We start from the raw sequence: 25,810 nt of genomic DNA on the forward strand, positions 1-25,810 counted from the left end.
GCAGTAAATACATTTATTGTAATATGTCCGTTGAGAAAGAGTCTCCAAGGAGAATATGCCCTTTTTTCATGGGCCACTAAAATTCCCACTCATTACCAAAGTTACCTCAATAGCATGCCAATGATTTCTGTAAACTAATTATTACAGAAACAGAAACAGCTCATTAATGCTGTCATAATTACATGTACATGTAGTTTAGCGCACTGTAATTGAATTTGAAAGAAAAATAGCTCTTGATATACATACACTACACAATAATTTGAAATTATTATTGCTTTTGATATCATTCTATCATGTACTTAAAGTGTAATTCACAGGGTTTCTTAATATATAGACAGATATATTGTGAAGTGTCTAGCAGATATTGAAATTTGTAGGTGACAGTACTCAATGTGAACAATGAAAAAGTGTTGATTGACATCAAGGGAATAGGAAGGCATAATGTGAGCGATGACCGCTATCAGAGCAATGACTGCCATTACCAGTGGAGGATATCATAGGAGGAAGATAATTGATATAACATACATGTACAATGCTCTTTCCCTTTGCAGTATTGATCAAAAATATCTTCATTACTCCATCATCTACATGTAGGAAGTGTTTTCTTGGAAATTGGGCTGTGTGGTCGAGATGATGAATGGCGTTAGAAGATTTTCAGACAAAGAAGAATGTAATTAGATAGGATTGGTCGTAAAGTATCTTGACTTGTGCCTCGTCAATTACCACATTTTATAGCACTTTTGCATTGTATTGTCGGCTTAGGAATTACATACAGTACAAGGTCGTCTGTTATTATTGGCTCTGGGAATTGGATGTGCATCTTCATCAGAACAATTTTGATGCTCTAGCCCGCTATTTAGAGAATATTGGCCTTTTATTTCTACTTTTAATTTGCCTAATCTGGATCTAGTATTGTTGATCAAATAGTTAGTCTGAAACACCATGGATCTACTTCCAGAATACCAGCAAATCGCTAATTAGCCTGATGTGTTGATGCCATCTTAACCAGATCAAAGTTAAACCTGGCCCCTAAGAAGACGGGGGGGGGGGGGGGGCTGATTCAGCCCCTCACCTCGACATTTTTCGTGATAAATCCGCTGCACGAAATGTTTTGACCGCGTCGCTCACTGACTTTTTACATTCAAGTCTCGCGCAACTTTTTAGACCAAAATTGCGACCCTCAGGTACATGTACACGGTTCCGAAATTATGCAGACCCAAAATTGCTCAAAAACGTGAATTTGTGTACAAATCCAATGCAAATAGTGTTTTTAGCCAAAATTCATAAATGTATCATTATTTTTCCTTTTACTTATTAAAATAAATGAATTCCATCTTATTTATGGTCAAAATAAAGTCCCTGACAATTTCCATTGAAAAAACACAAAGTTAAAACAGAGAAATACATAAGAAATTTAGAAAACAATAAAATGCATAAGAAAATCAATGTGATTTTGAAATTTTGAAATTTGTTGAAAATACATTTGATCAGATTCATATAAAGTGTCTGTGTACCAAATATTAGCATTTTAGGGGCTTTATTTAGTTAAATAAAGCAAACTTTAGATTTTACCTATAAATTACAATGTAGCATAATTAATTAGCAATGATATTTTGCGCAGAATTTGATCTTGTAGTCGTGTTGATTATGCCATGGGTAACGCGCGTGCCAATTTTCGTTGCGATCGCACGGTTGATGGCCGAGATCATAAGTGGGGGGCTGATTCAGCCCCCCCTCAGTCTTCTTAGGCATGGAAATAGCCCAGTCTATTTAGGGTTAATGCCTTTTAATACGAAGCATGCAACACTGAGTTGCATAGGCCGTGTTTATGCTTCCACTTTTCAGGCCATACGTGATTAGTCCAAAACACAGTTGCGTCCATGCTTACTTTCATTTAAACGACGTTTCAAAACGCCGATCGTAAACTCACAAAAAGGTGCGTTTGTAAACGTCGTTTGACCAGAATCAGGCTCTCTGGGGAAGTATAAACAGAACCTCGATCGTAAACGTGTTCAAATGACGTCATTTGGTGCATGCTTCCGGTGAGATGAAAATCCACGGGAAAATACAGTGGCACTACTCCATGGTCACATGTTACCTCCATGGAATTACCTCTCACCTCCCTTGTTACATTTGCATACATGTGTGATAATCACTAGTATTACTCTTCTAATTTGTCATCACGATGAATGTTGAGGGATTTACAAAAAAAAACACCTGGAACATGAGTTATAATGACGAGACATCGCCAGATGCCCCAGTAGTATAAACAAATAGATGTTTTATTATTTTTATTATGTATACTTTATTTTTTCTCACTATTATCCTCACCATGGTGGAAATTATATGGCTATGTCAAGTAGCTCCAACAATCGACGTACCTTCCCCACAACAACACTCGGGAAAAAAAAACTTTCGGAAAAGGGCGCGCCCAATTTGACCTCGCTTTCCTGCTCAACGAAAATTACGATGCGAAGCCAGCTGGAGTTCGTGCTTTTGCCTCTGAAAAGTTAAGCATAAACAGCACTTCCAGAACGACGTTTACGATCAGCGTTTTGAAACGTTTGAAAATGCTGATTCTGTCCTCGCAATGGAAGCATTAACACACATACAATCAGCCATTGTGGATGAGTTCCGTTTTTTTCTCTTGAGCTGAAACCTTGGTCTGACTTGGTTCTGATGAAGACCCGGGGGGGCCACTTACATTGACGAGTGGATACCATGCGCGACCAAAAAAACACGTAAAAAGGATGTCTTTTTCACGATAGGGCACGTTACGTACGTAACGTGATAAGGGTGTCAAAAACACAAAAATAATGAAAAAAGGGTATCTATTTTGCTAGGACAATCACGTGTTTAGGGTCAAATTTGCGGGGATGATAAAACAAAATTAAAATGTTTTATAAAGGATGTCCTTTTTGCCCCAACACTTCGTGTTTAGAGTCCAATTTGCGCGAGGTGTAGAAGGTGGGGTCGTTCTAAACCAAATAAGGTAAAGCCGACGACAGAAGGACCCGTAACAATAAAATATTCCTGTACTTGTTTAGGGGTTCATTTCAGGGAATATTTGCCAAGAGTATCGTTTTGTTTCCAATACTTGTTAAGGGTAGGGTTTCGCACGCCAATACTTGTTAAGGGGTGCATTTTCAGAATATGGAAATTACGTGTTTAGGGTGCTTTTCGAGACCCCATGGTCGCGCATGGTATCCACTCGTGAATGGAAGTGGCCCCCCCGGGGATGAAGACTGGTGAGGCAAACTGAAGCTTGCTCCAGCTGAACCACCTTTTGTAGCAGGCTAGAGCAAATACATCTACTTTGATCTGATGAAGATACTATAAACTATAGATAATATAGGCTTGGATGCAGATAGATAGAGATTGGTTGGGGGGGGGGGCTAGACATACGAGGGGGGGGGGGAGAGGTGGGTAGAGGAAGAGGAACAGAGATATAGGAAAGTGATACCATGTATGTAGGATAATTATACATCTAGGACAGTAGGATGTAGGTAGGTTAATAATCAACATGATGGATATATAAAGGAGAGAGACATAGGAAGGAATGGAAAGAGAGAGAGAGAGAGAGAGAGAGGGTGAGTGAGAGAAGGAGAAAATGTGTGTGAGAGAGAGGGAGAGAAAGAAGGAACAAGAGATTGACAGAAAGAGAGAAAAATGGGAGAGAAGGAGGGGAGAGAAATTAATATAAATAGTAGGAAGGGGATGGAAAGAATGAAAGAGTAAGAAAGAGAGAGAGAATAAAATAAAACTAACGGGAAAGGTAGGAGAAGGAGAGAGAGTTATAGAGAGAGAGAAAGAAAGAATTAGCTATTGAATACTCAATAGTTCATAAAGCAGACAATTTTGTTTACAAATTCATGCATTCTCAATGTGAAGGTCACAAACATAGCGGTATCTCATTAACTATTTATAGTTGCCTTAAGTCCATATCAGTCAATGTCTGAAGTGTGAATTATAATGAACATTATTTTTTTCAGCAGGAAAGTGGTGGATGAAATTTGATTGATATTTATGGACCATCTACTATTGAATTGACATTCCCAAAGGACTTTGCAATTTCAAAGGGAATGTAGATGGATAAAAAGTAAAAGACAAATGTGCATGTCCAGGGATCCCCCAATCCAACTTTTTGCAGGAGTCCTCCTGTCAAAAGGCATTTTTTTTCTCCAAATAACCCATTTTATATCTTCCAATTGAGATGTAATTTCTCTTGCTCTAGATAGTTTGTGCCTCATGCTTTTAGATGTATTTTCTCCAGGTTAAAATGTTCTTTCTCCTGCCCAAACACTCTTTTCTAAGTTACTAGAATTTAAGAACATACATGTACATGTAAATAATAATATTTTTTTTATATGCACAATGTATATCTATCAGTATCACCAAATGTCCACCTGCGTACATGTACAGTACGCTACACTGTTGTGCATTTATGCTGCAATCAAGGTGCAAGCTACATTTATACGTTAAACTTACATGTATTAAAAGTTTTCTTATTTGACTATAAAAACAAGTTTTTCCATGTACTACAAACAAACTTTTCACTCATGTTTCTAGAATGAAGCTTGCTCTGTATTCCCCTTTTCTTCTATCTCCCAATCTGTTTTCTTATCCAAAATGCAGGAATAATTCAATAACATTTTCGTCTCGGGCTAGAATTGCGCCTGCAAATCAAATTGCATGGTTTTGGCATTCAAATGGGGAACTGTGTTTCTTGTCTCGATCTACAATGTAAGGTGTCTACAGGTGGTTTCAGACCGCCTCGAAGTTCGCCAGTTCCAGGTATTCTCTGATCGGGAAATTTACCCCGATCAGAAAATACCAGGTATTTTGGCGGTGTGAAAGCAAACTACGCGTAATATCCCTGAAAGAAAATACCCGATAAATAGTAGGTACTTGGCGAAATTACGAGAACTTTCGCGGGGATTTTTCCAAGGTCGTGGGTATTTTGGCGGTCTGAAAGCAAATTACGGGAACTTTTAGCCCAGCGTGTCGTTGGGTGCGGCGCCGTGCATGGGTTGCTGCTGGGCTAGTGATTTTGAATTTCGCGCCTTGCTGCTTATCAGACCATACTGCGCATGCTCGTAACTTCAGGAACTTATCCCGAAGGGTATGTTTCAGGGCGGTGTGAATGCAGGAATAATTAATGGGTATTTTTCAGCCTAAAAAAGTTCTCGTAATTTAACGGGGATTCTTGTGATCGAGGCGGTTTGAAACCACCTTACATGTATTTCTTTTCCCGTTTGATTTTCAGTGTGGACTGTGTGGTGATAGTGGTGGTGGTTTGATGTTTAACGTTAAGTTTAACAATATACACTATTCAATGTTTAATTCAGCTGTTTGGAAGTCTGAGGTTATCTAACAATATCTTAGAATTATTTAAAGGACAGATCCACCCCAACATGAAGTCATCTTGAACAAATAGAGTAAAATCAAGACGGCACAAGTTTAAATTTCATCAAGATCATGTGTAGGCCTACATGTAAATGAAAATGAAAACAAAAAGATACCTACACTGTATAAAGTTTCAGCAGTTTTCCAATTTTTTTTAGAGCTGTCTTTGGCAGTATTGTGTACTCACCACATTGGGCTGTAATCTGATAGCCATGGTCTAGTTAAACCTGACTTAACTTCGACCAATCTTTTATTTATTTATTTATTTATTTATTTATTTATTTATTTATTTATTTATTCATTCATTCATTCATTCATTTATTCATTACATTTCATTTCATTTCATATCCAGGCAAGATTATAACAGACATGACAGATTTGATATAAACATTACAAGAGAAATATAAAATTGAGCAATAGCCAATCCCTGGGGATCACCTAAAAGAATTTAAAAATTCTGTCGAGAGGTTCTCCACATTGGCTGGTGCCTACACAGAGTAACGTAAAATAAAAATATATATAAACATGTAATTATAATCAAACTTCTGAATAAAGTAATATGAAGAAGAAAAACAAAATAAAAACTTGGTTTACGTATCAGGACAAGAAATAATACAAATTATTAATCGTTCATCAATTAGAAAAATTGTGGTTGGTCAATTGGTTTAGATTTTAAAAGTTTAAAGTGAATTGAAATACATGACATTGATCATGTTCATGTTCATCTTTGATTAAGGACCTGTTGTAAGCTAATTAAAATTATTCTCATCCTGCTGCAAAAAGTTGTCAAAATATATTAATCGAGATGTGACATGGGAAGAAAAGGAAAATAAAAAATATTATGAATTCATTGATACAGTAAAAGGAAGAAATATTATGAAGCCAATCATTCCATATAAGTGTGGTTTAAAATTATAGCTTATAGACTAGGGTTAAGCCTCTGTTTTATTATCTGAATACCACCCATTACAGTATGTATATCATATTAAAGGTTTCATTGTCTCTGCAGAATTCATTTCATTCTTCCAGCTTTAGTCCATACTTCATTAATCCATGCCAGAGAGTACGCATTGCTTTCATTATCAAAAGGTGGTTTCAAACCGCCTCGATCACAAGAATCCCCGTTAAATTACGAGAACTTTTTTAGGCTGAAAAATACCCATTAATTATTCCTGCATTCACACCGCCCTGAAACATACCCTTCGGGATAAGTTCCTGAAGTTACGAGCATGCGCAGTATGGTCTGATAAGCAGCATGGCGCGAAATTCAAAATCACTAGCCCAGCAGCAACCCATGCACGGCGCCGCACCCAACGACACGCTGGGCTAAAAGTTCCCGTAATTTGCTTTCAGACCGCCAAAATACCCATGACCTTGGAAAAATCCCCGCGAAAGTTCTCGTAATTTCGCCAAGTACCTACTATTTATCGGGTATTTTCTTTCGGGGATATTACGCGTAGTTTGCTTTCAGACCGCCAAAATACCTGGTATTTTCTGATCGGGGTAAATTTCCCGATCAGAGAATACCTGGAACTGGCGAACTTCGAGGCGGTCTGAAACCACCTAAATTCAGAGCAGATTTTCATTTCTGATCCAAAGATTCTTTCAGTAAAAACAGTCTGAAGGGGGAACAATTTGCCTTTGACCATTCAAGGAATATTGGCTGGGACTGTGGAGCTGCTCCTATACATGTACGTGTATGTCAAGTAATTCTCAAGATCCTGCCGGGCCTTGACCTGGCCCAATGTCGGTGCTCATATTCAACATTGAAATACTAGTAGATTGGACTATTATGGACCTTGCCATTTGCATGTAGTAATTCAAGTTGTATTGATTATGTAAGCCAGTGAAATCTTCAATACTGAAAGTTTATCAGCTCATTTTTTCTCCCAGACATTTCTTTGAACATTTTACGGGCACAGCTATTAAAATGGAGCTTTACTTTAAATTATGTTTTGATGAAATTTTAAATTTGCTCTTTTAATTTGTATTCTTTGGTCTGTATTAGTCAAATATTTTTATGTTGAAGGGGACTTAACATTAAATCAATTTTCTTTGCAATCTTGCGTGCATTCTAACCCATGTACTACATACACTCTGTGTCATTCAGAAATGGAGGAAAATTTGTTGTTTCTGTCTACGATTTTTCACCATGATGATTCTGTTTTTTTTCATAAGACTTGACTCTCTGTATAGCTGATTAAGAAATTGTAATGCCTACTACATGTACATGTACGTTGAATGTTCATCATAATCATAATTATCTGCTTTTCCTTGTTGTTACAAAATACCATGTCATGTGTATTGATTGTGGATCAAACATGGAGGATTAAGGCTAATACTCATGGAATTATATATCCTACATCCTGTGTATGTTTTGTACTAGTTTTATAATATGTGATTAGGAATTGGAGTAACTTTAGTAATTACCAATCATTGTGGATATCCTGTAGGTATATTCCTAGTAAAGTCTATTCCTCTGAATACATTAAATGGGAAGTTCATACTAATGTTACATTAGAGAAAAATATTGTTGAAGGTTTGAAGAAAAAATAATCCATCAAAGAATATGTAAACTGGGTTCCAAAAGAAACTTCACAAGAGCACTACACAAATTAACAAAATTTAATGGCTTTAATATTCCTTACTAAGCACATGTCGAAAATAAACATCTTTGTTTAATAACAAAGAGGCTGTAGCCCCTCAAATGAATTGGTTCTGAAATCCAAAGTCACAAAATGGCCAAAGAAAGACCAATTAAAATGAGATGGGATTAAACCAAATGGTCATTCTTTTCCTGACTGCTATTGAGTCCATTATTGCTATTCATGCATCATGCTTTTTAACATCAATAGGTGTGTTTAAAATGTTAAATTCAACTTCCTGTAACTTCTTAGTTACTGAGGAAATCAATTAAACATGCCTATGGTCATACTGTGAACTTTTATAAACTGGTAAGTTTGTTTGATCCCATCTCATTTTCATTGGTCTTTCATTTGCCATTTTGTGACTTTGGATTTTACAGTCAGTCCGCAGCCCGTCCGAAAGTGCTCTATTTTATTCAGCGGTATGCATAGCCGTCCGTGGTTATGCATACGTAATGAGCTGTGAAGACGAACTTTCCGATCGGTGTTTTTTGCTCTTAGAATCGTTTATTCGTCACAAAATTGGTCTTATTTTATAGATAAAACTTTGAAATTTCTGATCAGCTAAATAAAATGCACATTTAATGTATTTTGAAGACCGATATTTAGCTTAGAAAAAATGATTTTTTTCAAGAAAAATATGTGAATAAACAGAGCGCATTTTTGCATCGAAATCACACTTGCGTCAAATTGATATTATAATCAATATAAAGCGTAGACATTCTTCTTTACGACTAAAAAAGAATTATGAAATTTCATGATGTAGCAAAGTCAGGAACCACAAAAAACCACGGCAATGTCCATCGCGAAATGATTGGAATTGCAGTAGAATTGCCGACGCGTTCTGATTGGTCAACAGCGGCGCACAGACTTACAACATTTTATATAGCTTAAAAAACCCGGAAGTAGTATGAAAGAGATCGATGGCGAATTGCGTAAGCGCTATGTTTCGACGTGTGCAAGGAACCTGGTTCGAACCCGCCGGATTATGTTTTTTTTTTTTTTTGGGGGGGGGGGGGTTGATGGGGATATGTTTATGCTTTTTCTTTATATCATATTCCTTCATCGTTCCTACCCAGCTTTATGCTCTTTTTACTTTCATATGAAGTTCTATTTAGGCCTGTATTTATTAAATCATGGACCTATTAATAGCTCTATGATTAATTCTTACTTCTTCTTAATAACTGCTTTTGATTTTCAAGTTCTTGATTACACTTATTTGGGCAGGGGTGGGAAGGGAAGTGAGTTAAAGGTCAAGTGCACATCAACAAAAAAGTATTTGAATAAATACAGAAATTTCCTTGTTTTAACACAAAACAGTTATATACACAAAACAATGGTATGCAAATAGAGTTGATTATGTCACTCACATCACATTACTTTTTAAATTTTTGTTGCATTTTTATTATATAAATTTTAGCAAATTTTATCTAAAAAATCTTTCTCGAATCACAATAGGTTACATTTATGGAAACTATGAATGTTAATGGAGGAATTAAAATCCCTCTTGAAATTTGTTAATGAAAATTAAAATAAAATATACATGTCATGTACATGTATCAAACAAAAAAATACACAAGAAATTAGAGTGCGTGTGACATAATCGGTTCTGTAATTTGCACATTGACCAAGATGAGCATATAATTGTTTTATAAAATTAGGCAAATTTCTCAATGTCAAAATAGTAATTTTTTGAATTTTGAATCATAGTTTTTATGAAATTTTCTGCAATACTTTATTTTTCTTTAAATTCAAATTAATTTTTTGGTGGTGTGGACTTCTCCTTTACTCTTTGCTTGGAATAGGGAATACACATTAATATTTATCCACGAACAAAATTGTCTAAACATATGCAAATCAGTAATTGGACACATGCTCACTTTCCTTTCATCCAGGCCACTCCCTCACATCCACCAGGTTTAGTCTTATAACAAAAATTATGAATTAATTATAATACCATCACACCATAGCTCCATGATCACACAACATTCATACAGTGCTTCACAACAAATATTTCACTTCTGTTCATATATGCAATAATTACTGTGGAAAACAAAAACAAGGCGTAACCACATTCAAATACCGTTTAAAAGGACAAATATATTATACCTTTCGAAAAAAAAAATTGTGAACATACATGGCACTTAACCTTCAGCACATTAGATAACATATAACAGAGTTGCTTGAGAACAAAATATAATTATGGGGCATTGCAAGAAACTTATGTTCAATTGCAAATCAACTGCATGTTTGTGTTTTATCAAAGGACTTACCCTTAATTTTGGAATGTGTGATTGAGTAGAAAGTTTCTTGCAATGCATTAAAAATGTTCTTTGGTTTTGAATTGTGAATTTTTATTTTTGTCAAGCTGTATTCCTGTCCAAGTCAGTATTCTTAGTCCTCCCTAAAACTGTGCTCTAATTTTTTGTTTCCAATATCGATAAAGATCAATTTTCTGTTGTATCATTATCAGTCCAAATTTGCAAACGAAAAAAGGGCTTTGTCCAAATCATGGTCTGACCATTATAGTACATGATGGAATCTCCCAGAATGAAGTAGCAAGCAGAGACCAGAGTCAGCAAGTATGCAGATCTGTGTGTAGAAGAGACAAAAAGAGAGAAATAGTCTAAATTATTCAAAGTATGAATTATGTTACATGTAGGCCTAAGTCAATTAAGAGACTAAGTACTGTCTGTGACAGCCACAATTTTTTTTATTTGAACAAAATGTTTTATAAATACTACTGAGTACGGTAGTACCAGACTTTTTACTTTGACTTTAAACTGTTTATAGTCTCTAGAGTAGACTGTCTGAGCTAATCATCATTTAATTCTTAACCGCAGCCTGGGGCAAAAATCATCATGGGGCTCAACTTCGACTAATTAAGAAAAAAAGGTTAACAATTTTCAACATAAATCAAGAAATATCTCAATCTATAAAAACTTGATGGAATTCGGAAGCCTGATAATCATTGAATAAAACTTTAGAAGGGATCTACTTATCAAGCTTCTTTATATTAAGTCTTAATTAAAAAAAAAACAAGTCCACCGTCCACAGTCAATGCGAGCCATCTGCCATCATTACAGAAGTTTCAATGTATGGGACCAAAGGCGAAATTCTACCAACCCGCGACGAACGTAATTTTGGCATTATTTCGCGCCATCGTGGAGTGAACGAGAAGGTTACTTCCGGGTAAAACGTAAATTTCTTGATTTTTAGGGTATCATTTTCTCTAAAATAAAAATATAAGGTGAGTTTGCGTCAAGTTGGTTCTGACATATTTTGAACAGTGACTTTTCTTCTTTCTAAAAACCCCGATCAAAACAATTTGGTTATGTAGCAAAGTCAGGAACCAAAAGTGAAATTCCGACTACAAAATCGCAGTTAAAATATTACTAAAATAAGCATCAATTAAAGAGGTAAAAATGGTAGGTTGAAAATGTCGAAATATGGAAAATTATATACCAAAATGTAGATGTAGGTATTGAGAATAACTTACCACAATTCGTTTCGACGTAAACTGAAGTTAGCGACCAGTACAGAGCTATAACTTCAGCCCCTCCAATTCAGTGGGAAAATCAAGCCAAATTGATCGCACGTTTTTCTTCGGAGACCGCTAGAGGGCCGCTGAATAAATATCCGTCAATATGCTCATTATCGCGCGAGCTGCGGTCTGACTGTTTAGAACCAATTGATTTGAGGACAGCCTCTTTGTGATTAAACAAATCTCTTAATTATTGACATGTGCTTAAAGGAAAAGTCCACCCCAACAAAAAGTTGATTTGAATAAAAAGAGAAAAATCCAACTAGCATAACACTGAAAATTTCATCAAAATCTGATGTAAAATAAGAAAGAACTTTTATGACATTTTGAAGCTTTGCTTAATTTCACAAAACAGTTATATGCACATCCTGGTCTGTATGCAAATGAGGAGACTGATGTCATCTTCCACTCACTATTTCTTTTGTATTTTATTATATGAAATATGAAATATTCTAATTTTCTACTCATTGTCAAATGAAATAATGACTGATTCCTCCCTGAACACGTGGAATCACAATTGTTTAATACTATATGTGTCAGTCAAGTTGGTCCTTGTTGTCAAATCTGTAAGTGAGGGATGAGTGAGGGATATCATTGACTCTCTCATTTGCATGTCTCTGAGTTGTGCATATCACTGCTTTGTGAAAAATAAGTGAAACTTTAAAATGTCATAACTTTCTTTAATATTTTACATCTGATTTTGATTCTGAGGTTTTCAGCGTTATGCTCGTTTGATTTTTCTCTGTTTATCCAAACCAACATTTTTCTGGGATGGACTTGACCTTTAATAAAGATTATTATTGAAGCTAGCCTGTGTCAAAAGTTTGTTCATTTTGACTGAGTGGAATTTGTGTAGTGCTCTTGTGAAGTTTGATAAGTTTCTTTTGAAACCTAGTTTAGTTTCTGATATTTTGATTTTGTGATGTCATATCAAGGAGCTTAGAAAGCTCCTTAGTCATTTAATAATAATAAGCTCTTCAATATGTTGTGTAATATAATTTTCATGGATTTCTTATTTCTTGATGGTCCATGGTGACTAATTTTAATGATGTTTTTAAAGATGAATGTACATGTAGGAGAAAATCATTTTCAATTTTTCACATGACATCATAGTGAATCTGCTCACATGTGACCCAACTCACAAAATTATTTTTGTATTGTAACTTATTCTTTAACCAAGTTTCATTAATATGTTACATCTTTGTTGCTTTGATTACAAACAACTCTACATGTGTGTGAATTTCCCTTTTTAAAGGTCAATTTCATTCCAGAAAAATGTTTATTTGAATAAATAGAGAAAGATTAAACTAGCACAACACTGAAAATTTCATCAAAATCTGATATAATTATAAAATAAGAAAGTTATGACATTTCAAAAGTTTCACTTATTTTTCACAAAACAGTGATACTTATGCACAACTCAGTAACATGCAAATGAGACAGACGATGATGTCCCTCACTCACTATTTCTTTTGTTTTTTATTGTTTGAATTATACAATATTTCATTACAGATTTGACAATAAGGACCAACTTGAGTGAACCATATGGTATTAAACAATGCTAATTCCACATGTTCAGGGAGGGATTAATCACACATGTAGTTTCACTCGACAATGAGCTCTCTAAATTCGAGCGATTATAATTGTAATCAAATAGATTAACTTTTTAATCCAGCTCAGATTGTCCTGAGGGACAAATCCCTTCAGATTAAAAAGTAAACTTTTCTTGGATTACTCATTTTTAATCTTCAGGAAGATTACATCAATCATAATCAAATTAGATTAAAAACTAATCAGTTATGAATTAACTATAAATCCCTTTCTAGATTAACACTTTCACAATCTAAAAAACAGTACACAATATGAAATTAAGAAATGGGTGCTTTTACAGCTTTATTTTCATAACATTTCATCAGTTAACATTCAAAATTCAATGCTTTCAAAGCATTATTTACATTGCAACAATACACATTTCAGTTAACATTCAAAATTCAATGCTTTCAAAGAATTATTTACATTGCAACAATACACATCAGAGTGTAATATGATTATGAAGACCATTGTACAATCAATATAATGAAAGTAGAAACATTAAATATTCTGTATAAGGTGAACTAGAAATATCACCGAAGGTGATTAACTCATTGAGTGCTTCGTGCACGCTACGTATCCTACTATAACATGCCACACTCGTGCTCGCACGCCTACTATTGATTGCTTTGTGCTTGCATTGTTTCCTACCCTCGCCTGCTTCGTGCATGACTGCGCACATTCGGAATTACAATCATTGTTACGCCGTTTTGCATTGTATTGCGCATCGCATGCACGCCGTAATTAGCACTATTGTGTGCAGTGCGAACTCTGCTTTCTGACAGATCAACTTAATCATGCGGTTTACATTCGACTTTTTCGAGTATTTCTACATTTTTTACAAGATATGGCTCCGCCTCCGAGAGGGAAGAGACCTAGGTTTTTTGATCCATACAAAACACTCCACAAAATGGAACTACTTGATACAACTCATATTTTAGCGGTAAAGATAATAACCAATCCATATAATGAGGACACCATTATAAGAAGTATGAAATTTCCTACAACTTTACTACACAATATTTTGTGGATAAACTAATCGTTAGAGAGTTACAAGCAATTGTAATCATGACTATTGAAAGGATTGAATACGACTCGCGATCCCAAAATCAATGTGGCACAGGGGGATTTTGTGGCTGGCACAGGGGATTAGCATCGGATTAGCACTGTGGCGTTGGGTTAGTAGTGTGTATGGCATGTTAAGAGTTAATACCCCCGCCCCATCAATAACATGCTGTTACCATGACAACACGATTTTCGACTCGTGAAAAATGTGTCTTGCACATCCTCACATCAAGACAAATGTTTGTGCCAAATTGGTTGAAAACTGAGGAAGTAGTTCGATCCGCAAGATTTTTACCAAATTTTCTGACATTATATGTGCCGTTACCATGGCAACAGTTTTCGAAACATGTGAAAAAAGTGTCTTGCACATCCTCACACCAAGACCAATGTATGTGCCAAATTTCATGAGTATTGGTTGAAAACTGAGGAAGTATAGTTCGATCCGCAAGATTTTTACCAAATTTTCTGACATAACATGCCGTTACCATGGCAATACAGTTTCCGAAACATGTGGAAAATGTGTCCTGAACATCCTCACACCAAGACCAATATATGTGCCAAATTTCACGAGTATTTGTTCAAATCTAAGGATGGAGTTCGATCCACAAGATTTTTTACCAAATTTTATGACATAACATGCCGTTACCATGGCAACACAGTTTTCGACACATGTGAAAAATGTGTCTTGCACATCCTCACACCAAGACCAATGTATGTGCCAAATTTCATGAGTATTGGTTGAAAACTGAGGAAGTAGTTCGATCCGCAAGATTTTTACCAAATTTTCTGACATAACATGCCGTTACCGTGGCAACACAGTTTCCGAAACATGATGAAAATGTGTCCTGAACATCCTCACATCAAGACCAATGTATGTGCCAAATTTCATGAGTATTGGTTGAAAACTGAGGAAGAAGTTCGATCCACAAGATTTTTAACCAAATTTTATGACATTACATGACGTTACCATGACAACGCAGTTTTCGACACATGTGAAAAATGTGTCTTGCACATCCTCACACCAAGAACAATGTATGTGCCAAATTTCATAAGTATTGGTTGAAAAATAAGGAAGTAGTTTGATCCACAAGGTTTGCAACGGATCGCCCGCCCGACCATACGCTGATTACTATATACCCCCTTCAAACTTCATTTGGCGGGGGTATAATTATGATATTAAGTGCTGTGATTTGATATGAATTAATAAAAATACACAGAATAAGTTATATCATATATAATAAGGAAGGGATAAGTGACCAGGCAATGTATAATATTGAAAGAGTTTACAATGCAAGTTTTGTTTCAGCGCTAATCAGTGTCATAGTAAATAATTTCATGGCATAATTAATTATAGTCATGTGTACTCAAATTCATAAATTGCAGAAATAAAGAAATGAGAGCAAGTTGAACAAAAACTTTCAGATTGTCGTAACAGAATAACAGACCAACAGGGACCGTGATTAAGTCTCTGCTGAACTTTGTCCAGGTGAGACAAAAAGAGCAAAATAAATATGAAAATGAAAGTTTAACCTTAATCAGACTGGAGTATTTTGGAGGATGGAAAGACTTTGGGGGGGGGGGGGTTAAATGCCCTTAAGCCCCCCCCAATCTCGGCTTTGTTGATCACGCAATCGAAATTAGTCATGCACGTCACCCATGACTTAATCTACAAAACTGTATACTATTTGATTGTTCCAAAATTATTCAAATTAATTTGTTATTAATTATCCTAATTTATGCATGAAATTAGAATTTGACTGTTTTAAATTATAAGGCCCTTGTACCGCTAATCTTTTTAGAGACTCCCCGTGAGATTCTGACCAAATGCACATCAAAAAATAATCAGTATCAAAGTGTTTTAAGTATTTAATTGTTTTTGAAATTTCATATGTATTTCTTTGTTTTCAACTTTTTTTGGATGGAAATTGTCGACAATAATTTTATGATCTTAAACAACATGAAATTAATTGATTTTAATCAGTAAAAGTAAAGAGAACAGTATGAATTTTGGCTACAAACAGAATTTGCATTTTGAGCAATTTTGGGACTGACATGCACCTACATAATTATGCATAATTTCGGACTGCATACCCAGGCGTCCCAAATTTGGTCTCAAAAGTTGCATGAGATTTATCGACAGATTTATGGCAAAAAAAAATTCAAGGGGGGGGGGGGGGCCCTTTCACCCTCCCCTTCCCCAGTCTATTTAGGGTTAAATTTGTCTCTATGTCTTAATGCAAGACCCTGTAAATTCTGCTTGATTCTTTAGCTTATGACTCATGAATAATAAATCACTCTCAGCAATGTAATATCAAACTAGATATCACCTTGTTTTCTAGTTACTTTTGTGAAAAATGTGTCTGCACATCCTCACAAGCAGACCAATGTATGTGCCAAATTTCATGAATATTGGCTGAAAACTGAAGAAGTAGTTCGATCCGCAAGATTGTAGTGGCTTGCGTCTGTGTCCAAGGGCTAGAATATAGGGCTGCCGAAACTCAGCAGACTTCCCAGCTGCTGTCGCTTGAACATCTGTCCCAATCTGGCAAAGAAGCAGAAAGAAGTGATAGTTGAGCATTGACAACATAAGCTACAAATTTTAAAAGCATAGGCCCCAACAATATCATATTCAAACAAATGTAGAACCTAATTACTCTCGTATTCAAACAGGGAGGAAAAAAATTACATGATGTAAACCTGTAGTATATTTGAAACAACCCCATGAATGAAGCATTGGGAGGCTGCCATGATCCATAAACAGCCAACAATATTTATAAGCCAACAATGAGGTTTTGCCAGTGAAGGAGAGATTAATGACTGCATGTAAACATGCCTGCACAGCTGGAATTTGCATTACATAAGATATTGGAATGCATCTTCAGGATAACATACACCACTGCATTATATTTCTATGGCCTCTTTCAAGTTCTGGCTCTGCAATTTGTAATCATATTATAATTTTTCTTTGTTCATATTTTTGCATTTGTTATTATACATGAAGTTGATATTGTTGTTGGATAAATAAATACTACAATTAATTTCTTTTTAACGATCACACAATTCTTAATACATAGGATACACAGAAAAATAGAAAAGTTTTCATAGTGAAAAGTCAAGGGGAGAGGCATTAACCAATGTAGAGGAAGATTCATAAAGAGGTGGCACAAAGCCCGGGAACAAAAGAAAAAAAAACTAACATAGACTAATTGGGCCGGGTGGAGAAAAACCCAATGAAGAGGGACAGACAGAAAAAAAAAGATAGGGAAAAAAATTTGTGAAAATAGCAAGAAACACACACCAAAAGAGAAGCATTGTGGGACAGGAAGTTAAGGATAAATTGATGTCTGGTAGGGAATCCAAAATTCGCATATTCACTAATTGACTACTTACAGGTCTGTACTGGATGAAGTGCTCCAAACTCGGCGATGCTCTTGAACTCGAGGTGGGGTTCTTGGTCTTTGTCAGTGGCTTATGTAACATCAGCAACAGTGCAGTTAAACCACACAGGTCTCCTGTAAAAGATAAATATTATGATATTATAATTTAATATGTTTAATTAACTTTGGCACACTCCCTTATTGTCATGTAATGATAGTAGGTAAGATTATATCTTATCTGCTCACTTTGATGCAATGATGTACATACATGTACATTGCATCATCTCCTCATTGTAATGCAATGCATATATTGTACCATCCTTTCATCACAATTTCATGTGTGATAGAGAGAGAGAGAGAGAGATTACAAGGTCTCGGCCAAACTTTGTTCAGGCAAGACAAAAAAAGTGTGGAGACAACTGTTGTTTGGATCATTAGATCTCTGAACATCTTTTTAATAATCATGGAGAGTGCCACTTAAGTATTTGAAAACGGATAACTTTTAATATGTTTTGTCTGCTGTCACCTAGATAAAGCAGCAAACAAATTTTCTTTGCACAACCAAACTGACAATAAATATAAATCAGAAATAAAGGGGGAATCTAGGCTGAAAATCTGATAATTTGGAAAGTAGAGTAAAATTTAACAAGTACAACACATCATATGTGTATAAAAAATCTATCCCTTATATGGACATAACTCAGTAACAACAATGATCATAAACATTCCATCAGGAGTCAGTCATCCTAGTTTATTATGTCTGGAGCAGAAAATTTGAATAATTATTTCACATACTAAAATACAAAATAAAAAGTTGAGGTGTGATATCATCAGCTTGCTCATTGAATATGCATGAAACCATTTTATTGAAGAAAAAAAATGCCCCCCCACCAAAAAAAAAAGTGACTTTGTTACTTTTTCATCCGATTTTGATGACATCTTTAGTGTTGCGCTTGTTATATTTTACTCTATAAGACTTGAAGGTATATCTTTGATGTACTAAACTCTTTTATATAACAATATATGCCAAGGCGCTTTCTTTGATCTCCTCTATGCTCTATGCACCTTTTATATCCCCTTCAGTTCCCATTGTTCTTATATTCATGGAAGTAATCCCTTTGATGTTTCCCCCTCTTTCCTATGCACGAACCTACTTACTTCCACTGCCACATCCTCCTTCTTTCACCTCAACTCTATTCTTACTATTGTTGTCAATTTCTTTTTTTTTCAGCCTAAACCTAGCATCATACATGTACATAAGTTGTTGTATCTTCCTCTTATCTTCATTCGTTCTCCTGACGACGAGCTGCGCAGTTCAGCTCGGAATGTGGCGTTTCCAACTCTTACATTGTTGTACCGCAAATACCATCCGAATGGATTTATATTTTACTCTACTTTTTCAAATCATTTGAATTTCAGCCTGGAGTCCTTAAAAATAAAAACTTTACTCACTGTTGTCTCCTTCCTCAAAACTGTTGAATTGATTCTTTTACCGCTGGATACCCGCTCAAACCTAATTTTATGATACGGTCTCGGTAGAACGACTCCCACTTTGAAATAAAATTGTCAGAAAGGTGCCCATGTTCTGTTTCAAAGTCCATGTTGATCTGTAAAACCAAACAGTATATTTTTGTAAACCTAACATTCATGATTGTAATAGTAGAACATTGGGTCCATGATTCAATGCATACATTTTGCCTAGTTCATGAAACATGGACATAACCCACATAAGGATAATTAAAGGAGAAAGAAACCCTAGAAACCAGTTGAATTCATATCAAAGTGAAAAATCAAAGAAACGTATTCTTGAAAGTTTGAGCCAGATTGAATGAATAATTAGAAAGTTATGAGTATCTGAATATTGAGATCACTAATGCCATGTAGATCCTCCCATTGGCAATGCGACCGAGATCTGTGATGTCACAGACTTAGAACTCCCCCATTACTTTAATACTTATTTCACTTAAATTCTCTCTTTTATAGAGTCTATTGCAAGATGAGGTGTTCTTTTATGAGAGGACAAGTACAGAGGTTTCACAGCATTATATCATGGATTATTTGTTTGTCATATCATAAGAATGAGCAAAATAAGATATTTTGGGGTATATTTTCAGTGTCCAAAGGGGAGAGTTGTACGTCTGTGACATCACAGATATTGGTCGCATTGCCAATGGCAATGTCTCCATAGCATTAGTGATCTTGACATTCAAATGCTCATAACTTTCTTATTACTTGCCAAATCTTACTCAAACTTTCGTTGATTTCATTCTTTGATTTTTCTACTTTCACACAAGCTAACTTGCTACAAGGGTTTAATTCTCCTTTAACATGCATGATTTGAGAAACTTTGGATCTACCCTAAATATGATTGGAATAAAAGCCCTATTTACACCTGGAGAAAATGGGAAAAACTCTATAACATTAACGGGAAAGCCTAGTACAATTTCCTCTCTTGGTGAGAAAAGTGCATGCATTTTGTCATTTACATTAAAATTACAACATATATTCTTTATCTTTAACGCTATCAAGTAAATATTACCCTGCTCCACATGAATAACTTTAAGTCCCTACCCCTATGGATGATCCTCATCACGTTTGGTTTTGAAGATGATAGCAATCTGATTTACCAGACCCCCCCCCCCGGCCCCATTTATTTTCTTTTACACCTACAGGGGCCCAAGTAGCTTGCCTAGATATTGTCATGAAAAACTTATTCTTCCATAAAGGTATTTATACAACATATCTTGTTTGTAGGGCTTTTGGGTACCTGAAGAATTAATTGACCCCCCCCCCCACCACCCCTGGCACGTTGCCACATGCCATATACGAACAACTTCAGGTCCTTACCACGTAAGGACGATCTACATGTTTGGTTGAAATCTGATATCTGGTTCTAAAGAAATTCAATATGAAAATATGATTTCCCAAATTGACCCTTTTTCCAATCTTTCATCCCCTTTAGGAGCCCAAGGTGACCATCCTAGGTCTTGACATAAACAACTTATATTCTCCATTTATAAAGGTATCTACATTCAACAGATCATGACTGTACTGCTTTGGGTCTGGAGAAGATTTTTAAAGTTTACCCACTTTCTCCAATTGGGGGGGGGGGGGGGGCACATGCTCCATATGAATAAACCCCCTAAAGATGATCGTCACCAAGTTTGATCGACATCCGCCCAGGGGTTCTTGAGAAGATTAAAATGTAAACAGTGTAGGCACAACGGACAAAAAGCGGTCACAATAGCTCACTTAGATGGGCCAAAAATAAGGGAACTGAGCATCAAAATCCTTAAACTGACAACAATCAGACATAGTGAGAATCTGTGTTCTTTCAGTACAAATTGGCAATCATAACAATTTTAAACATATTTAAGTCTTAGTGGATATATTATAAGCAAATGTTTTGTTTAACACGTTAAGCATTAAAGTAAAAATACAAGTGTTGCCAATTAGCAGAAGAAAAGGTGATCAAATAGGCCTCTAAATAAGTCGTCATGAAAGTTTTGGTTAACTTACAAGTTCTGGCATCTCTTGTATCCTTGGAAAGGTGGTGATGAAGTCTGTAATGGTCATGTCTGTCCTCTTCTTTAGCATCATTTGACAATAAGCAGCAGTGTCTTTGAAAAATTGGATAATTTCCCCCTTATTTGCTGCAGTGGGAACTGTGTGCTTCTTTCAGTTAACCTGAAAGACAGAAGTTACTGTATTATTTCAACCATCAAAATAACCTGCATGTACATGTAAGGCACTTTTATTGCCTTGGACATACTCTTTGTATTACTTCTAAACGTGCCTTTAATTTGGTGCCCCCTTGATCTCGTATTTTGAGCTATTCTGCATTTCATACATTACACAGATGTGCATGCGTACTAGGGATGCCATCGACATGGCAATTACATCATCAAAATGACAGAAACCATGCCAATATCGACATGAGAAATAGATTTCACAACATTTGTCAATATAATTTCGTTAAATGTTAACTGCATGAAATCACCTATTAGAGCTTTCCAAATGTGCATTGTCACTCAGATTGATGAAACAAACTTGAGAATGAAAGAATGATGATTATCAAGGCATATCATTGACCAATAATAATTTGCTTTGAATCTCTTTTTTTACTTTTTAATAATTTATTTGACTTATTTTTTAATTGTTCGGAGGGCTTTCGAACAAATATATACATATAATAACTACATGTACAGTTTGCAAGGTGTAATTATTGTAAAATCATTAATCTGACTTCGGTTCAAAGCGTGAAAGCTGTTCGAAAATACTTTTGATGTCTTTTCAAATATAGAGCAAGTTTTATTTTTCTACTTTTTCCTTACCAAAACTATATTTGTGCTTTAAGAATATCTTGAATTATCTTTTGTTTATTTAAACTCAGACAAGTCTTTCAGTCAGCCACCCATCTTATTTCACATATTATTTTGCAGGAATCAACACTGTAACAAGATTGACATTTCTCACACCTTTTCTTGTAATTCTTCATCTTGAAGTAATTCCTCATCCACTATCACATCTTCTTGTTTGTGATCATCTGATTTGGCATGCTTCCTCTTCTTACCCTGTTTGCCATTCGGCCTCATATTCTTGAATCTGTATTCAATGAATCCTTCATTTTCTGAGAAGAAATGCTCCTGTCATGTCGAAAGTATAAAACATAAGTAGTCACATGATATCATGAGATCCAGTACTTCAAAAGGCAAAATCATGCATTCTTCGTAAAAATAAATAAATAACCTGAGTCAAAAAGGGGCCTGAGCCTTCGATCCTAGCATAATCTTCTTGGAAGGAAAACTCATTCAGTGTATTGCTATGGTAACCAAATAAACAGATAATAATTTTTAAAATTTTTGTATTTTTAAAAGAATATGCAATTTAGTGATAAAGATGTAAATTTGTGAGCTTGTGATTCTACTAATAAGATTGGCCTTATTGTCAGCTTTATGTAAACCAAAATCACAAATACCATTGATTCTAACTGGAGTTATGAAGATAATATCGGCACGCAAAAAAAGGGCCCCAAAATTGGAAAAATCCTATTTTAGGGGCGGTGGGCGGGGTCGGCCAGTTGCTTTTTTTTTCCTTTTTAATTAGACATCCTGTAAATCAACAAATAAGTAATAATACGAATTACTCTTATCATTGGAATTCTTGTTTTTATTATATCAATAATCGTTGCTATGGTAACACACTCAACATAAATACTAAATTGCATTTATACTGGACCTGCCTATCTGTATGCGTTTTGTGTACATTATTACGTCATTTTGATCCAAAATTTTACTGGTTTTTAGTTAACATAAAAGATAAACAAATACTTTATAAAAATCATCAAATTAAATATCAAAATAACAGGAATTTACTCTAGATACTTTCTATTGATACCAATTTCTAAGATCGTAGGTGTTTTTTACTCTGTTTATAATGTGTCACATGAAGACATGCTTCCATTTCACGGAAGCGCGCCTGCAGGCACGGTCGGCGGTTAAACGCTTAATGGAGTGTTAACAGAACACACGTGTCACCTGCTAAAAGTTCAAGGCACAATAAAGGAAAACTGTGCAGGCCTACTTATGCATAAATTAGCCAAATTAATGAATTTCCAAATTCTATGCACAAATTATGATCCCTGTACTTAGCTCTACCAGATTTAGAGTCAAGTTGGACTTAGACCTACAGTAAAAAAAAAGCATTGTTTGGTGATTTTAATTTGCATTAATTAGCAATTAATCAATTTCCACATTCTGTGTAAAGGCTATGGTTCCTGTACTTACATTAGCTTTTAGTTTTAGATCTTTTACATTTAGATCTAGACCCATCTCCTAGATTTTAAGTTAAGTCTAGATCTAGACTACTTGGCCGGTCACTAACAATAACAATATTCACAGCCGTAAGGCCCAATTAAGGCCAAGGCAGTATAGTGTATCACACTACCTCGAGCGAAGTTTGTGCAGGCTCCACTCGACTTCACTACCGCTACACTACGCTCCACCTACCCAAACTTCGAGACCGTAAACTCTATCTGATATTCCGAGTGACAAAGGTGGGATTTTATGGGGGGAAAATATAAAATTCATGCAACATCACGATCTTTAAAAACAATTAAAACTAATATTCTTACTTTACACCAAGTTTCACTTCTTTTCCATGCTTCTATCAGTCTCAAAATTGGTGATTTAGAGCCAACATGAAGTTCCTCACACGTATAAATAATCCGCTGCCGATTTCAAAACATCGCATGCGCGCGCGAGGGTCCGAGCTCGGACCGGACCCGGTAGCTCATCTCATGCGATACGGCAGCGAATTATTTATATGTGTGAGGAACATCATGTTGGCTCTAAATCACCAATTTTGAGACTGATAGAAGCATGGAAAAGAAGTGAAACTTGGTGTAAAGTAAGAATATTATTTTTGTTTTTAAACATCGTGATGTTGCATGAATTTTATATTTTTCCCCCATAAAATCCCACCTTTGTAATTTGGAATATCTGATAGAGTTCACGGTCTCGAAGTTCGGGTAGGTGGAGCGTAATGTAGAGGTAGTGAAGTGGAGCCTGCACGAAATGTCGAGGTACACTCACACTGGCACCTAATTGGTCTCAGGCCTACTGTAACTTAATTGCATGCGAAATTCTTGCCCAGAATTAACTGCGACAGCCCGAACGCTCGAACGTCTGCAGCGTTCGGGCCGCGTATAGACCTCTTCAGTCCACAACCTGTGTTTGGAACTGGATTGGAGGCAACAAAGCCGAGGTTGAGGAGAGCTAGTAGGGTCTCGATCTCGCTGCGATTTTCGTTATTACTGTTAACTTTATGCCGTGTTTTTGCAACAAAATAATATTCAGAGTATATAGCAACAGATGGTAGGTAAACATAGTACTGCAAAATATTGAATTTTATGATGTGCTTGACTTTTGGTCCAACCCTTCACACACACTAGACCACTAGATCTCGTCATCATGCGACGGACAGTTGTGTTAATCTCACGTTCAACTCACACGTACACGTAGATCTCGTTCGCGAAAGTTACAGCGTCAATTGAAACGTACTTTCAATCTCAATCAATCACAGTTGCAAATTGCAATCATTAGCCCATTCTTCCTCAGCTTTGATCTGTACAATTCAATAAACACATACCTTTCAAAATCTGAATGATTTCCTCCCCGAAATCTTGTAAAATGTACTCCAGTTCGGCCATCCTGATCCTGGTATGCCTAGATTCAACAGCTCACTTGCACAGTATGTTGTGCGGTACAAAAAGTCGACAGGATTTCTTGATGAGCGCGCGCCGCGGCGTGGTCATGTGACAAACTGTAAGCCTTTTCATTGGTAGATAGTTTGAGTATTTTGTAATTTTGTTTGGATTAACTTTAAATGCGCGCGAATTCGTCGATTTTTAATCCATTTCGGATTGACAACGGCAAAATATAACCGAAATAGTTTACAATATTTTGTAATCGCTAACTAGAGTACTATTTGTAATCGCGCGAATTAAGAGAGAGGAGAAAATTACTAGAATATTTCATGTCATGAAATACAAAAGAAATAGTGAATGGATGATGTCATCAGCCTCCTTATTTGCATACCAAGCAGGATGTGCATATAACTGTTTTGTGAAATTATTAGCAAAACTTTAAATATAATAACTTTCTTATTTTACATCCGATTTCGATGAAATTTTCTGTGATATGCTTATTGGATTTTTCTCCTTTCATTTAAATCAGGTTTTTGTTGGGGTGGACTTGTTAAGGGCTGCAGGGTAGGAAGAGCTACTGATCACAATTGGATGTAGATAAGCTTCATAAGTTTTTTTCTTTTGCTGGGGGCAACAAAGAAAGGAAGTCATGTCAAAAAAGAAAGAAAATTCAAAACATTTGCTTCTAAAACAACTTTTGGAGTGGCAAATGAACGTTATCACTAGCTTTGTGTCCAACCATTTCAAGTAGCTTGGCCCTTTCTTGGCTCTTTTCTGTTCAGAATGTTCCAATGGAACTGTTCTTGTTACATATCATGTATCAAAATATGTTCCTAATAATTTTTCCACATTCTTCTAGATTATGCGAGTGCTGAAACCCAAGTATGCCTTTAGTGCCCATTCCCATTATGTAAGTATATCTTCTTGATAGTGTTTTTCAACTTTGCCTGGTCGGATCAGTATGGATGATATTAGC

At 35.7% G+C, this 25,810-nt stretch overlaps 1 protein-coding gene and 1 long non-coding RNA gene across 2 annotated transcripts in view; one reads left to right on the top strand and one right to left on the bottom strand.

The window, feature by feature from the left end:
• Positions 1 to 25,810, top strand: part of LOC129269596 (metallophosphoesterase 1 homolog) — a 59,357-nt gene that overhangs the window by 25,172 nt on the left and 8,375 nt on the right. The window contains exon 4 of the mRNA XM_064105774.1: positions 25,694 to 25,744. Coding sequence (XP_063961844.1) covers positions 25,694 to 25,744 — 51 coding nt within the window. The remainder of the gene's footprint in view (positions 1 to 25,693; positions 25,745 to 25,810) is intronic.
• Positions 16,447 to 24,882, bottom strand: LOC129268855 (uncharacterized). Its single transcript, XR_010294736.1, has 6 exons — positions 24,777 to 24,882; positions 22,106 to 22,273; positions 21,147 to 21,314; positions 19,080 to 19,234; positions 17,641 to 17,762; positions 16,447 to 16,792 (listed from the first exon to the last, which is right to left on the bottom strand). It is a non-coding gene; the product is annotated as an uncharacterized LOC129268855 (long non-coding RNA).

This window comes from Lytechinus pictus, chromosome 10 (genome assembly GCF_037042905.1).
Source record: "Lytechinus pictus isolate F3 Inbred chromosome 10, Lp3.0, whole genome shotgun sequence".
NCBI classification, from domain to species: Eukaryota; Metazoa; Echinodermata; class Echinoidea; order Temnopleuroida; family Toxopneustidae; genus Lytechinus; species Lytechinus pictus.